At 37.9% G+C, this 17,643-nt stretch overlaps 1 protein-coding gene across 1 annotated transcript in view; it reads right to left on the reverse strand.

Annotated features, from left to right (window-relative positions):
* The window catches only part of PFDN1 (prefoldin subunit 1), a 65,510-nt gene that overhangs the window by 24,071 nt on the left and 23,796 nt on the right, over window positions 1-17,643 (reverse strand). The window contains exon 3 of the mRNA XM_049873802.1: window positions 13,292-13,376. Within this exon, the coding sequence (XP_049729759.1) occupies window positions 13,292-13,376 (85 nt within the window). The remainder of the gene's footprint in view (window positions 1-13,291; window positions 13,377-17,643) is intronic.

Raw genomic sequence — 17,643 nt, forward strand, 5'->3', positions numbered from 1 at the left:
TCAAGGTTTCCATATTTAGAAACTTCTCCAAGACATCTGTGATGGCTAATGTTATGTGTCAACTTGGCTAGGCCATGATTCTCACTGGTTTGGCATTTATTATGTAATCATCCTCCATTTTGTGATCCGATGTGAGCAGCCAATCAGTTGGAAGGGGAGTTTTCTTGGGGGTGTGGCCTATATCCAATATATATGGATGTTCTGGGAAAGCTCTCTCTCTCTCTCTCTCTCTCAATCCTACATCCATCTCAACAATCTCTGACCTGTGGTTCTTTGGACGTGAGCCAGCAGCCTACCATCTGACTTGCAGATTTTGGATTTGCCAGCTCCCACAACCCTATGAACCAGCAGCCTGCTGACTGACCTGCAGAGTTTGGGTTGGTCAGCCCCTGCAACCACGTGAGTCAGGAGATGCCTCCAGCCAGCTGCCATGGATTTGGGAGTTGCCGGTCTCCTACATCGCTCTCTCTATATATGTATATATACGCTTAACAGGTTTCGCTCCTCTAGAGGACCCAAGGCTAAGACAATGTCCATACGGTTTTCTCCTCCAAGATGTCCACATGGTTTACTCCCTCACTCCCTTCAACTCTGCTCAAATATGACATTATCAGAGAGAACTCCCGTCAATACTACATAAAACAGCACATATACTCCCATCATTTTCCAAATCCTTAACCTGTAGTGTTTTTCTTTATAGCATTTATCAATCACATTATTTGCTTATTATCTGTTTTCCCTTTCCACCCTCCAGAATATAAGTCCATGCCATCAGGGCCTTTGTTAATTTTGTCTTCATTGTCCATCAGTGCATGACACGTAGTAGGTACAACAGACTCTAAGTTCCTTGAGGGCAGGGACCAAGTGTCTTATCTTTATACCCCCCAGATCTAGATCATAGGTGCTCAATTAATGTTTCTTATATAGTGAGTGAGAGGGTTTTGGGTTTTTATATATATAGATGGAAAGCAACAACAAAACTCCTCCATAATCAAACCATAGCCCCAAAGAACTTTGTATAATCAAGACATACAGCAAACATTCTTTTTTATGTGCATATACTTCTTCTGACCTAACTATGATTACAGGCCAAAGCCTTTTATCATGATCTGGAATTTGTTTAGTCTTCCTAAAGGAAGGAAAAGCATCAAAGCTTAAAAATTTAGGCAAAAAATATTTTCCAATTCAGATTCAAAACGTGATCCAGTTAAGGCACTGCTTCAACTACAGGTCCACAAGCTCCTTCTTCCTCTCGTGATTCCCATCACCACCTCGCTTGTATTTTCTTCTCTTGCCTTCTCTAAAGAGAGAAAATAGGAACAGTCTGCACTGACGAAGTCTTCAAATGCAACGTCCAAAGGAAGTCTGGGCTCTAAGTGTAAAGTGTTTTTCTTTACAAATTTCTAGAGCTGATTAAACTCGACCACAGATAACATCCATCTTGTGTTACTTGTAAAGATTTAAAGTGTTGTTCCACATAAATCACAAGACTTAATAATGTATATAGTCTTGAAGACTGTGTTCTAAACTATACATCTGAGACCCTTTAGCTAAATTAAAATATTTTAGTACTTTAGGGAATAAGACAGGCCAGTGACTTAAGAAATATCTAAAAGTAAGTATTCCCAAAGCCTGCAGGTCCAAGTTCTCAGTTCCCAAAGCTTTAGGTAAATACCAGGATCTTCATCAATGTAGCCATTCCCAAAACGATGCCCATCCCCCAAGACTCTAATAAAAACAATCCGTTCTTTTCTTTAGTGTTAAAGTGGTCAGGTTCAGGTAAAAAAAAACAAAATTGCACAAAGGAAAAGGTTTTGGATGGGACTTCAGAATACAAAAATCAATGAACAGCTTCAGAATACAAAATCGATAAACCCTTGAGTGAGGTGACACAGGATGTAGAACACCAGAAATTTAACTGAAAATTTGTTCCTCATTTTCACACACTCCACCACAGCAGGGGATGGGAAAGGCATTTAAATCATTCCTTCAATGATCTTCAACAGCTTTATAAACAAAAACTAGATTGCTATCTTTACAGAGTTATTTCTATTATTAGGAAGAAGTCAAGGCACAGAGAGGTCAGGAGTCAAATCAAAGCAGAGCTTTATACTGGCAATGTGGGTTAAATTAAATGCAGGTGTATAGGAGTCACATGCATGTTAATTTTGTCAAACAACCTGAATCTGTTTAACACTGAGTCAGGTAAAAAAAAAACTAAAAAGAAAGATTTTTGTATTCCCACACTAACTCCCCCATTTCTAACCATTGCCTTCCCTCCCACCTTCTCTCACAGGCTAACTGCACATTTCCACTGTTAAAAGCCACATTAAAAGACAAGCAAAAGGCCACAATTGCCTGGTTAATCTCTAGCACAACCACTGAAACAGAGCATGCTCTTTGAGCCCCCGGGCTCTGGCTCCACACTCTTAAGTGGAAGGGGAGATATGGGCCCTACTGGGCTCGGGGAAAAGGGAGAGCTCAAACAATGTTCTTGTCAGCACTTTAAACAGAAAATCCATTCAATGAGAATGGCACCATGTTCCTTCTGCCCTTTCTCCCTAGGAACTAAATTAAACAGATTACAGACAGTGGCAAGAGCTGGTCTTAGAACAGCCTCCCCCTTATTTGTTATTTTTAGCAATTTAGTCTGACAACGCCTGACAACTAAACAGGCCTAGAATAGCTAAAGGGAGGGGGAATTATCAGATACTACTAGTAAAAAAACACTAGTCATCACTTCCTCCAACCCTAAGAAAGGATCATTTTCCATGTCTTTATAGCATTACACAGAGTTTGAGTCTTTAGAGCCTCATTTAAAAACAGTATATACAAAACTCAGTGGAAACCGATAAGGCTTCCTGGAGTATTGTTCCACCCTCACCCATGTTTTCTTAAAAACAAAAGCAGAATAAAATGTACTAATTTTTTTTTACATAAAAGTTAGAAAAGCACAATGCATCTGTGTCCATTTTGGAAAAGCTCCTTCACAAGATGATTACGTACCCAAAAGAATGGCTTCATGAATAGTGATAGAATTCAAATACTATGCTGGTGGCAGGTGAAAGATTTATTTAAAAGCAAGACAAAGTGAAGCAAAAGAAACTCCCCTATTAATCATAACCGGCAAGGCAGCAACATCCCTCATAACCCTATTTATAAATGAAATAATGTAGTGAAACTTGAGAAACGAATAAAATGACAAGATAAAAATGGTAAAGCCCTAAGAAGGCAGGATAATTATCTCCAAGAGCAGATTCATTGAAATTCATAAAAATACATTTTATAAAAATTCGTAAAATACAATTTACTAAAATTGTCCATGTACACTCAATGAATCTATCAATATTTTCTGAGCACAGGGATATATACATCACTATCCTAAGTATCATGTACTTTATGAAACAATGCTGAATGAAGCACTACAGATGAGTAAAATGAAGTATTCCTGGGTATGTTATTTTATCTATGTGCAGTTAATAAGCTATTAACACACCTCTATCCTAAAGTATGGAGGCTTGGTGCCACAGTGGTTAAGAGCTCAGCTACTAACCAAAAAAAAGTCACAGTTCAAATTCACCAGACACTCCTTAGAAGCCCTATGAGGCAGTTCTACTCTGTCCTATAGGGTCACTCTAAGTCAGAATCAACTTAACGGCAATGGGTTGGGTTTTTTAGTTATCCTAAATTATGGAGCCCTGGTGGCACAGTGGTTAAGAGCTCGGCTGCTAACCAAGAGGATGGCAGTCCAAGTCCACCAGCCATTCCTTGGAAACACTATGAGGCAGTTCTACTCTGTCCTATTGGGTCACTATGAGTTGGAATCAACTAAATAGCAATGGGTACCCTAAGTATGGAGCCCTGGTGGCACAGTGGTTAAGAGCTCAGCTGCTAATCAAAAGGTCTGCAGTTCAAATCCACCAGGTATTCCCTGGAAACCCTATGGATCAGTTCTACCCTGTCCTATAGGGTCACTATGAGTAGGAATCGGACTTGACGGCAACAGGTTTGGGTTGCTGTTTTTTTTATCCTAAAGTATGTGTCTCTAAAATAGGTGATGGCTAATATAAACTACCTTAAGCCATCATACTCACATCTCTAGCAAACTTAAGCAGCTACTACAAAGATAGCAGAAACGATGCCATCATCCTGTTATCACATTTTATCTGGCAAAGCCATAGGTAGACAACTACCAGTAGTTTTAGCTTCAAAAGCAGAATTCTGATTAACTTTTTGAATTAAGGTAACAACCTGGACACTGAAAGGAAATTGGGTAGCTTGTTTTGTTTGTTTCCTTCCATCTTTTCATTTTAAGACATAAGGGGGCACTTCGCTCCCAAAGTGGCAACTCTGAAAAAGACTGAGGCTATAACCAAAAACTTGATAGAAACGATCCTAGAGATCTTATAATCCAATTTTCTCATTTTATAGATGAGAAAACTGAGGTTTTAGAGTACAACAAGGGCTTAAATCCAGAACTCCTAAATCAATATAAGGCATTAAACAGGAATTTAGGGTAATGAAAGCTCTGCTGTAAATCTAGGTAACTTAGAGATCTCTACTTATAGCTCAATTATCAGCCCTTTGGATCTCGTTTATCAGCCCTTTGGATCTCGTCCGTCTGAGCTGACACACACAGTGTGCTCATTATTACAGATGTAGCCTTTCCCACTTGAGTAATGCACAACTCACTTTTCTGGCCAGTAGCTATTACTTCAGCTCTATGATGTGAGAATACATACTGATCAAAGTAAGGAAAAATATACTGATTAATTTCTCCTTACCATTTAGTTACAAAAGCAGGGGAAGTATGCAGTAACACAAAAGAAAAATCAAAATCTAATCAAAATAATCCTTTTCTGCTAAGTTCATTTGATGGGGAAAGTAGAGTCTCTTCAATAAATGGTGTTGGGGAAACTGGATTTCCACATGCACAAAAATGAAACAGGATACATACCCCATACCATGCACAAAAATAAATTCAAAATGGATTAAAGACCTAAATGTCTAAACTAAAACCATAAAATTCTTAGAAGAAAATGCAGTGGCAATGCTAGCATTGCCTAGCAATAAATTATCTAATATAATAACAAAAGCACAAACAGTAAGACATAATAAATAAATGGGACCTCATAAAAATTTTGAGCTTTTATTCATCAGAAGACTTTACCAAAAAAGCAAAAAGACAAGCTACCGAATTGAAGGATATCTTTGGAAACCATATACCAAGAAGAATCTAATAACCAAAATATATATAAAACATCAACGACAACAAAAAGACAACCCAATCATAAAATCGGCAAAGGACCTGAGTAGACATTTCATCGAAGAGGCTATTCAAATGGCTACCAAACACATGAAAAGAGGCTCAACATCATTAGCCATCAGAGAGATGCAAATCAAAACCACAATGAGATACGAATTCAGCCCCACTAGGATGGCTAAGATTAAAAAATAATAATAACAAAATAACAAATGTTGGCAAGGATGTGGGAAAATTGGAAACCTTATCCATTTCTGGTGGGAATGTAAAATGGCACCGCCGTTGTAGAAAACAGTGCAGTGGTTCCTCAAAAAACTAAAAATAGAACTACCATACAATCCAGCAATTCCACTCCTACGTATATACCCAAAAGATGTGAAAGCTGAGACTCAGAGACTTGTACATAAATGTTCACTGCAGCACTATTCACAACAGCCAGAGGATGGACACAAGGTAAATGCATATCAATGGATGAAAGGAAAAACAAAATGTGGTATGTACTACAATGGAATACTACTTAGCCAGTAGGAGAAATGAAGATACATGTGACAATACGGAGGGAGCTTAAAGACATTATGCTGAGTGAAATAAGTCAATCACAAAAGGACAAGGGCTGTATGACCTCACTTCTATAAAAGACAATAAAAAGCAAATGTATAGAGGCCAATGTTAATTAAAAAAAATTAGTGGTTATTAAATGCAGGAGGAAGGTGGAAAGAAGAGAGTTACTGTTTAAGGAGTATTGAGTTTTGATTCATGGAATGGAAAAAACACATTAAGTGTACAGCTGCACAACCGACTAATGTAATAGCTGTCAATAAGTTGTATACCTGTAAAAAGTTGAACTGGCAAAAGTTGTGTGACAGACATATTTACAACAATGACAAAAAAAAAAGGCCAGCTGTTGAGCCTACTTATGTACAACCAACCACCACATGGGATTTGGTTCCCATGCACATTCAGATGCACAATCAGGGTTTAGAGGTTTAGAGTCCTGGTTTCATGGGACATTCCAGTTAATTGGTCTAATAACATTTAGTAATTCTCATGTACCTCCTAGTTCGCTGCACAGTGCCTGGGGTCTTAAAAGCTTGCAAGCAGCCATCCAAGGTAAAACTGGTTTCTACTTACCTGGAGCAACAGAGGAAGAAGAGGAGTCAGGAAGAGGAGGAGAATATGGAATGTGTAGCTAATTGCCTCCATGAACAACAGCCTCCTCTGCCATGAGACCAGAAAAACTGGATGGTGCCTGGCTACCATTACTAAACATTTTGATCCAATATTTCATAGAAGGATTCTGATCACAAGGGTGAAAATAAACCCAGTGCCGTACAGAACAGAATTTCAAATTCTCATGGAATCCAGACTTTCTGGAGCCATGAAGGCTGGATGAACCCCCAAAACTATCCCTCTGAGATAATCTTTACACTTTAAACCAAAAATATCCCCTGAAAGTCTTTTTAAAAGCAAACAATGGTTTAGAGCTTAATTAGTAAAGAATGTCTGCCTTGAACATTGTACTGTTTTAAAATCTATGTATATGGGATCAAAGTGACAACTGCAACTTGAAAGATTAGATAGAAAACTTAGGGAGCGGTGAGTGTACATTATTAGAGGAGGAACAACTCAGAAAAGGGGGATGAGAATGGTTTCACAACTCAAAGAATGTAATCAATGTCAGTGAATTTACATGTTGAAATTGTTGAATTGGTATATTTCTGCTGTGTATATTCTCAACAACAAAAATAAATTACAGTAAAATCTGCAAAAACTGGAACCTGTTTAAGGTGGAATCCTATCAGAGAAGGAAAATCCAAATATTTTCCACCAGCAGAGAGTGACAGAAAAGTGGTAAGATTGCACCCTGTCAAAGGCAGAAAACTTGTGAGACATGGAAAGACAAAGCAGTCGGTCAAATTCTGGCTCTCACAGGTTTCACTGCATAATTGTTCTTCCTTTGTCTTTTTGGTCTGGATGTTTTTAATATGCTGTCTTTGTCTTTTGTTTTGTAGTTTCTCTGAGATGTGTTTAGACCATAATCACTTTATGAGACTGACAGGGAAGTATTTTCATTTTAAGCTCACAATATGATAATTTACGTGTGTGTGTGTGTGTGTGTGTGTATATAAAATCCTACTTGTAATTTCTTAGTTTCCTGAGTCTGAGGATTTGTGTCCTTCATCAGTTCTGGAAAATTCTTATTTCTAAATATTATTTCTTCACTATTTTCTCTATTACTGGTATTTCCTTCCAGAGTTTTTTTCCACCTTTAAAGAGAGCCACTACTATCTGTAGTAGCATCTTAATGGTTTTTCCTATCTCCAGTCTTTCTCCTTAAAATTCTTTAACATATCTATGGTAGAATGATCTATGTATAATGTTAAATCTGGTCCTATTATTCCTCTGTGTAAAATCCAACACTGCTCTTAGGATAAAGTCCATACTTTTTAACATACATTCAAGGATCTTTGTGAAATGACTCCTGTTTATTTCTCTCATTCACTCATTTCCTCTGCCTTCTCTTATACTGTATGTTCCAGTCATGTAAAAATACCCTGTTTCTGGAGCCTGTTATGCTCTCTTAATTTCTACTAGGTCTTTGCAAAAGCAGTTTCCTTTGCCGAGGAACTTCCTCCTCCTGCCTTTACCAGGTCCATCTACTAATTCCCTCGGGTTTCAGTTTAGGCGCACTTCTCCTGAGAAGCATTTTCTGATTCCTCAATCATAAATCAGGTACTTCTTCCTTGTGCTCCTTAATTATTATATTAGCTTCATAGCACAATGTGGGAATTTGGGAATATAAATGATCTCCATTTGAAGTAAATCACAGATACGGTTTTCTGTTACTTGGAAACCTTGATACAAATTCAGAGCTTTAAATAGAGTCTCCCAAGGCCTCCAGTTGTTGCTCCTTCTTTTAAATCCACAGTCTCTTCTTCTAGGCTATAGTATTTCTTGCCAGTCCAACGTATTTCATCTTAATCACCTGTAATTATCATCATCATCAGTTCCTACCACCTGATACCTTACAGTTAAGCTAGGAAGGCAAATTTATATATAACACTACAGACAAAGACCAGGATATTTCCATGCAGTATGTTTTTTGTCTCTTAATGGATAAGGGTCTTTTTAGGCTGGATTATAGACCCAGTTTCTGATCAAAGCTGTTAATTTGTTTTACTAACTTGGGCCAATGTATGTACCTCCCCAGCCCCTACCTACAGTCTATGTACATGACACTGTGGATAAACCTTTCTAGAACTCTTTTACGCAACTCTGTTCTTACTGCTTCTTTGTATGCCCTCTCCAAATATTTTTTCTGGTCTTTATTTCTGAGTACAAAGCCTACATGAACTTTGTTTAGCCTTTGACAACTCTGTCATGCAGTGCCTGCATTATTGGCCAACCTGGACGCTCACCTACGTTTTTCTTCCTTTGGGGTAGAGAACGGGGTACTATATCCCTGCCCCGATGTCCCCTTGATAGGGAGTCATATTACTCACAAGAAGGGCAAAGACAAGCACTATCTAGCCCTTGAGATGACAGTCCTTATTGTCTTCTCCTTCTTAAAACTCCACACTTAGATTTAATATCTCTATGTTGGGTATTCTTCAGACTATAATCACTTTGATGGGATTGATTCAGAAGTATTTTCATTTTAAGCTCACAATATACTATTGTGTAGATTTTTACATTTCTTTTAAAAGATGATAGGCCAGGTTCTGGGAGGGAATATCACCATTTTGCCCTAATGGTGATTAACAGACCAATGATGCTGATACTATTCATGAGAAAATACAAAATGATGGCTTCAGTATGACCGATTAGCCATATTATTTATGTCATTATTTGAGGAAATGTTCTATTCCTTAAAATACTGGTAACAAAAAGCTTTTTTAAAGACGATGGCCAAGTGTATAATCCATAGTATAAAACCTAAAAACCAAACCCGTTGCTATTAAGTCAGTTCCAACTCATGGCAACCCTATGCCCCATAGGGTTTCCAAGGAGCAGTTGGTGGATTCGAACTGCCAATCTTTTGGTTAGCAGCCAAGTTCTTAACCTGCACCACCAGAGGTCTATCCATAGTATATAAAAAAAAAAAAAAAAACCAAACCTACTGCCGTCGAGTCGATTCCGACTCATAGCGACCCCATAGGACAGGGTAGAACTGCCCCGTAGTTTCCAAGGAGTGCCTGGTGGATTCGAACTGCCAACCTTTTGGTTAAGAGCCGTAGCACTTAACCACTATGCCACCAAGGTTTCCATCCACAGTATTGTACATTGTTATCAGAAAAGTGTAAAATTATAATTTTTAAAAATGACATGGATATAATTATTTGAGATTTGGAATTATGACTTTTTTACGAGTCTCATCCGTCTTTGGAAAAAATGGTTTTCTTTTTGAAATGTACAGCACGTTGCTATTACGTGCTATTGAGTTGACATCAACTCACAGTGAATTATTAAAAGGAGAAAGCAGGGTTTTTTTAAGAAAGTTCAGTTTTAGTTAAAGTTGAGTTAAAACTCTAATGACAGATTGAGTACCCGTGTGTGTGTGTATACATATATATTCCGGAGAGTGAAAAATACATCCTATTTTTGTTCAATTACTTTGGAGATAAGGAGGAAATAATTACTTGTGGGCTTATTTTGCAGTTAGAAAAACTCAGATTCAGCACTGAGATGAGCTAGGGCTCAGTTTCTGAGCCCTGGCCTTAGGAATCTCAACTATTTGGAAGCCTAGTGATAACTGTAATTTTTTCAGTGACATATTGGAACACATTTTGGCCATCATTTCCTTATATTCTTTCTCCTTTATTCCAGGTGGGATCCAAACATTTACTGCTTCAGGCTTATCTGCCTTCAGCCTAAGTCTCCATAATATATTTTAGGCTCATGCCGTCTATCTCCAACATGATTACCACCCCTTCCACCACTCAGGTTAGCTCAGCACTGATGTAATAAGAATAAGGAAACCCAGGACATTCTGGCCACTTAGTGCCACTTCTGACGCACAGTTTTGCAATCCTCAGGGTTAAGAAATAGCTCTCCTGCCCATGCTATAAGTAAAATCTAGGCAACTGTGTAGCTTAAAGCTCTGACTCGTATACAAAAATGACAATTTTGGTCAGACGGTGGTTCCTGAAATAAGTGGGAAGAATAGTTACGAGAGAACTGGCTAGGAAGTGCCTGTTGACACTGTGTTGACTGAGTTCTGATACCCTAACGAGAAAATGTTTTGGAGGAATTCCCATGATTGAGGAAATTTTACTCTGCCTACTGAGGATCATTTTTTCCATAGCATGGGTGGTAATTAGTAGGCACTTGGATGGATGTCCACCTTTTGCCTTAAGTACTTCATTTTGGAGTTGTATTACTATGCATATGATGGAAGCCCCTCTTTGGAGGCGATGTGAAGTAGACATTGCTGTATTATAGGCAATGATTCTTACCTGTATTTTCAATTTCAGTTGAGTCTGTTGTGATATCGCCCATTTCATTTCTTATTCGGGTTATTTGCTTCCTCTCCTGTTTTTCTTTTGCCAGTTTGGCCAGTGGTTTATTGATTTTGCTGATCTTTTCAAAGAACCCGCTATTGGTCTTCTTAACCCTTTCAATTGTTTTTCTGTTCTCTTTTTCATTTAATTCTGCTCTAATTTTTATTATCTGCTTTCTTCTGGTATCTGAGGGTTTCTTTTGTTTCTTATCTGTATTTTCAATGAAGATAGGAGGGAGGGAGGGGACAGCAGAGCCAGTGATAGAATTCTTTTTACAAATTAAACAAGAATTATACCCACTGGTTCATCTGCTTGCAGAGCTGATTTTGTTGTTGTTGTTAGTTGCTATTGAGTCGGCTCTGGCTCATGGCGATCCCAGGTACAACAGAACAAAATGTTCCCTGGTCCTGTGCCATCTTCACAATTATTGGTATGCTTGAGTCTATTGTAAATACCCAAGCTATGGTATTTTCAATCGTCTCATACGTATACAAAAAGTGGACAATGAAAGAGACTGAAGATGAATCGATGCCTTTGAATTACAATGTTGGCGAAGAATATTGAATGCACCATGAACTGCCAGAAGAACGAACAAATCTATCTTGGAAGTACAGCTAGAATGCTCCTTAGAAGCGAGGATGGTAAGACTTTTTGCATGGTGAGACTTTGCATTGCGTACTTTGCACATGTTATCAGGAGGGACTCGTAGCCTGGAGAAGGACATCATACTTGGTAGTGAGTCAAAGAAAAAGAGGAAGACCCTGGACTAACACAGTGGCCGCAACAATGGGCATAGCAATGATTATGAGGGTGATGTGGGACATAGCAGTGTTTTGTTCTGCTGTACACAAGGTAGCTATGAATTAGATCCAACCTGATGGCATGTAACAATTGCTGCAGCCACTGTGTATTCTGAGTTCGTTCCAACATAGCAGGCTCACCATCCAGCACTATATTGGGTAATATTCTATTGTAATCCATAGGGTTTTCAATGGCTAATTTTTCGTGTAGATCACCAAGCCTTTCTTCCTAGCCTACCTTAGTTTCGAAGCTTAGACTCCATTAAAAAAGTAGTCTTTTTTTTTTTTTTTGGTAGTGAAATGTAGCATTTACAGAAATATGTATTAAGTATATAGCTTACTAAATAATTGTGAAGTAAACATGCTCCCAGGCCATGCCATGTCAGTGCCCCTGAGAAATCCCCAGGAGGTACAGAGGGTGTCTCACTAACTCAACAGAGGGCTGAGTCAGATTCTGAACCACTGCCTCAAACAGTATTCACAGAAATTAGATAAAGTGACCTATGAAGTCATTGTATCCACCCCCAATCTTGGGAAATCTTGGTTCCTAAGAAGTAATAACTAGCTTTTTGTCCAGTCTAACTTTTACTATACACAGGATGGACCTTTCACCAAAGCCCAAGAAGAATATCCCATCGAAGGTCTAATATATAAGCAAACTGTAATAATAAACTCAAAATTTCCAAAGATTTACTAAGTTACTCTTAACCATTGTTATGGATTGAATTGTGTCTCCCATAAAGATAGGCTGAAGTCCTAACCCCCAGTACCTGTGAATATGACTTTTGGAAATAGGATCTTTGAAAATGTTAACAGTTAACATGAGGTCATACTGGAGTAGGGTGGGTCCTAATTCAGTATGAATGGTGTCTGTATAAAAGAGAAGAGACACAAAGACCCAGGAGAAAAACGGCATGTAAAGATGGAGGCTGATTGATGTACCTAAAAGCCAAGGAATGTCAAGGATCACCAGCCATCACCAGAAGCTAGGGCAGAGGCAAGGAACAGACTCTCCCTCAGAGCATTCAGAAAGAATCAATGCACTGATACCCTGATCTCAGGCTTTGACACTCCACAACTTTGAGACAATACATTTTTGTTCTTATATGCCACCCAGTTTGTGGTACTTTGCTATACCAACCCTAGAAAACCAATACATGCATCATCCTTTTCCCTATCTAAAAAAGTCTGTTTTCCTCATTGGAATGCCATCTTTCAAATATTTAATTAGTTATAGCTTACTACTCAGTCCTTGTCTGCAACCTAATCTAGGTTAAAGAAATTATAATATGTAAAAGAGAGACTATAACCAAGATTCTCGAACTACTGTTATCATTACCCACTCCCCTGGTCCTGCTCTGCCTGCCATCCACCACAATCCACTATACTTGTGATGCTTAAATAAATGCTGCTGTTGTGTTTTGTTTTTTTAAGAACAGACATGTTCATTCAAAGGCAATGGAGAAAATACATTCAGGTTAAAAGCATCTTATCTTCTTTGAATTTCTCTATAGTTCCAAAGAGGATTTTTTTTTTTTTTTCCAGTCTCATACACTTTCATGAATATGACTACTTCAAAAGTTCTAACAAAATTAGAAGAAATGCAAACAATATGACATGGCCTTGGCTGGCATACATTTTCATTTAATATGGTTTAAACATAGCGATATTATTACTTTTTTTCCCTAAAAATTCATTGCTATTGCCAATATTCACTCAAAACTTACTTCCAGTTCTTTAATTTTTTCTTCTGCTATTTTCTGTTTCTCTAATAGCTGGTTGTGAATTACCTCCTTGGACTGAAGAATAAACCTACAAAACACACAAAAGTTGGAAATTAAGCCACATGACCAAGATATTCATCAAATTCAATAACTATCAAATAGCAAACTAAGAAAACTAAAAAAATGATCCTCTAATTCAGGACAAATAAAATGCACTGTTACATTAATGTGACAAACTCAGAAAACCACCAGGGTTAAACCTTCTCGCTTATGAAGGGATAAAGGCTTAAAGTAGATTCTGCCTTCTTATCTAAGAAGGGAAGCAGGCTTCAAGTAGATTTACAGATAAAAGAGGAAAAAAAAGGATAAAAATCTATCACAGGCCGAGGGGAAAGTTAACATACAAACATAATAAAAATCCTGCAGAATTTTTATTTTTTCAGTTATCTCACTCAACTTTCATCTAGATTTTTTTAAACAATATTTGTAACAATATTTAGAACTTCCCCCATCTTTTTTTTTTTTTTTTCCTTTCTGTAACAGCAGTAACTCATGACCTTTTAAAGTCACAATCAAGTACTGTGTTAGGATCAATGCATTAGTGTTTATATGAGTTCCTCACACAAAAAGCACTGTATAAGCTCGAGTATCTTTTATTATTATTTCCAGAGTGTATAATACCTCTGAAAAGCTCAAACTGCACAAATGGAAAATTTCAACTTTTTCCATTTTACAGTCAGGCACATTATTTATCACCAATGGCATTAGGGTGGAAATATGGGAAACTTTAAAAATTAATACTGAATCTGTTTTGTGACTTTATGTTCACTATTCTTGCTGTAAGGGAAGGAAGAACAATATTTAGTAGCCTCAAGTAAGTGAACTGAAATAGTTCCCTTCCACTGAAATCAAAGGAAAAATGCCAATTACTCAATTCCCTTTCAGGGTAGTCTAATTAGGCTATAATAGATTTCAATTAAATATTAAAATTAATTAAGCAGACTTTCTTCTCTTTGCACATAGAGTTCAGAACTAAACATCATCTCTTAAAAAAAAAGCCAACAAAAAAACATATCGAGGTAGCAATATGTGTTTCCTCTGTCAATCCCACAAAAACGTTGTGCCTAGGTAGATTCTTACTCAGAAGGTCTGTTGCTATAGCAGAAGAAAAGTAAAACAAATCAAATAGGGCAGCCAGCTATCTTCCAGACATCTGGGAGAAAACTGCTTTCTTCCCCCTCTTCTTCAGGAACACACCTTCCCACACATATTAAAACAATCTGATGAACCCCTCTTTCCCTCCAGTAATTACTCAGCTTGTGATCTGATGTGAACAGCTCAGATAATTTATCTGCTGATCTAGTCTTCAGTTGTAACTTGATCCTTTTGAAAAACCTTACTCATATACTTACTGCAAAGATGCCTACATTCATTCACACCATGGAAAAAGTATAATGAAACAAGATCCAAGCATCATCAAATTATGTCATTACACACAAGATTTTACTAAGAATAAGAATGTCTTTTAGCCATGGAAATAATTTTCAGAGTAAAATATACATTTTTAAACGGCACTCATCGCTGGCCAGTAAGTAGTATTCTCAAATAATAGGTCATCAGACATCATCTTTATTAGCGTCTGAGAAAATTTCAAAGCTAAGATTAGAGGTCAAGTCATTACTTATGTAGCCTTTAAAAATAAAGTATCTGAACAGATACTAAATCCCTTGAGCAGAAAATAAAATTACTAGAAAGCAAGAACACAACAATGAAAACATGTTTTTCTGCAGCCACACACCCCTGAGGTAGCTATATTGGAGTATGCTAATTTCAAAGGCCAGAGAGATTCTACCAAAGCTGGCCAACCTAGTACTACGCCTAAAAGAACATCTCAGTCATGGAAGTCTTAAACAAGGACAAGTATTTGGTAAACTTACATGACTACCTCAAAGAGCAGTTAGTCAAAACTCAATACAAAATTTATGGAAAATTTGGTTTAGTCCTCAAATCAAAAATTGCCAAAGATACTGGAAAGCACCAAGGAACATTTTCCTATTGTTAAAATGTAAGACATTAAATTAACAGATACTATTTTGAAGATGTGAGTGGTTTAGTGGTGGAATTCTCGCCTTCCACGTGGGACACCCAGGCTCAATTCCCGGCCAATGTACCACAAGAGCAGACACCAGTCATCCGTCAGTAAAGGCTTGTGTGTTGCTACGATGCTGAACAGGCTTCAGTGGAGCTTCCAGAATAAGATCGACTAAGAAGAAAGATCGGATGATTTACTTCCAAAAAATCAGCCAATGAAAACTCTACGGATCACAACAGTCCAATCTCAGTGTGCATGGCGTTACCATGAATCGACAGCAGCTAACAACAAAAACATTTTGAAGGTAAAGGACACGGCATGATAATGTAATTATTAGTCTTATATCATAAACAAATATGTACACAGTTTCTCAAAGCAGACAGTCTTACTCAGATTCTGCTTGACTGTTTAAGGAAAGTCAAAGGTAAAGGACGCCATGGTTCAGAACGTACCACAAAGGAACAATAAGCCATGAAGGCGGCAATCATTCTCCTAGGACAAATGATATGCAGACAATGTACCACAATACTCAGGGTCATATAATCCAGAGTCGTCTCTTTGTAAAAGGCTTCTATTTTGGCCTGGAACTCAATGCCATGTTGACCCTGCACCATCAACTCTAAAGGATTTCCTGCCTTGCTGTTTCACTTCTTCATTGATTAGTAATTATGCCATCTGAAAAACATAATTCCCTAATAGCTTTTGGTTTGGGTTATTTAGGGAACATCAGAAGCTGTGTTCTGAATTGTCCTGCATAACTTCCACTTTCTTGCAACTTAGCATGAATTAAAATTGTTCACACCACTGACACACAATCCAGGATCAGTGGCAATGTTGTCTTTTGGGTATATGTCCAAAGTATGGTCACCTGGCACCTACACTATGCAAAGATAACAAAATGCTTATGATAACACACTTTGTTTAGGAGGTGTCTTAGGCTGGGTTCTCTAGAAATGTAAAACCAGTAAACCATATAAATACATACAGAGAGATTTATATCAAGGAAATGGCTCATAGGGTTGTAGAGGCTGGAAAGTCCCAAGTCTGTGGATCAGACGGGAGACTTCTCCTGGCTCATGGGCTGCGGAAACTAACAAATCCCAAGATCAGCAGGCAAGATGGCAGGTAAGCTGCTGGTTCAAGTCCCAAGAATGGGGGTCAGACAAACAGGAGCCAGCTGCAGGATCCAGAGTGAGCAAAAGCCCACGAGCCTTGCCAGAAAGTCTACCTGTATTGGATGCAGGCCACACCCCCAAGAACACTCCCTTTCAACTGACTGGCTACTCACAGCAGATCCCATCATGAAGCTGATCACATCATATCAGATCTCATCATGGAGGTGATTACATCATTACATGACTGCCAAACTACATCATAACTGCCAAGCCACTGAGAATCATGGCCCAGCCAAGTTGACATACAATCTTAACAATCACAGGAGGGAAAAAGTTACAAGAAGTGTGACAGTATATTCTAGTGGCATTTAGGTTTCAAGTTATCCACAAATTCAGTGGCACAGAAATGGCTGAATAAGAATGAATCCATCTTCCTTTTTTGCCTCACTGCATTCATGATGAAAGCTACTCATACAAGTACATAAATACATGTAAAGAGTATTTTACTTCATTTTTCAGCAAAAAAAGAAAAAAGCAGAAATAACCTAAATCTCTCAGTAAGGAAGTGATTAAAACATTATGGCATATCCATATTGTGAAATCCTGAGAATTCTGTTATGACATAACCTAGAGAACACTCCTCCAGATTAAAAACAATTAAAATTTTAAAACAAAGCAAAAAATTTTTTTAACATGTTGTTGAGCTAAGACGAAAGAAGGATTTCATAGAGGCCCAAAATGAAGTGGAATCAGGAACTCTGGAAGGTAAGACAGCAATAAATTGCCTTTCATCCTTAGAGTTTCTGTGGAATCCTGGAGACCCTGAGTATCCACACTGGTAAAGAAACAGAATAAAAAACAGGAAATAAAGCCTAGGGGTCATCCAATGTGAAGATTCTATTAGAAGAACCTTCATTTAAAGCCAAGTTCCCAAAGGGTTCTACCTTTGGTCTATGAATAAGAAATAAACTTGCTCCTCAGTTGTTCTTTTTAGGTGCTGTCCAGTCAATTTTGAATCATAGCAACTCCGTGTGACAGAGCAGAACTTCCCCATAGGGTTTTCTTGGCTATAATCTTTACAGAAGCAGATAGCCAGGCCTTTTCTTCCACAGTGCCACTGGATAGGTTCATACTGCCAATCTTTTGGT

The sequence above is a fragment of the Elephas maximus genome, chromosome 2, assembly GCF_024166365.1.
Source record: "Elephas maximus indicus isolate mEleMax1 chromosome 2, mEleMax1 primary haplotype, whole genome shotgun sequence".
NCBI lineage: Eukaryota > Metazoa > Chordata > Mammalia > Proboscidea > Elephantidae > Elephas > Elephas maximus.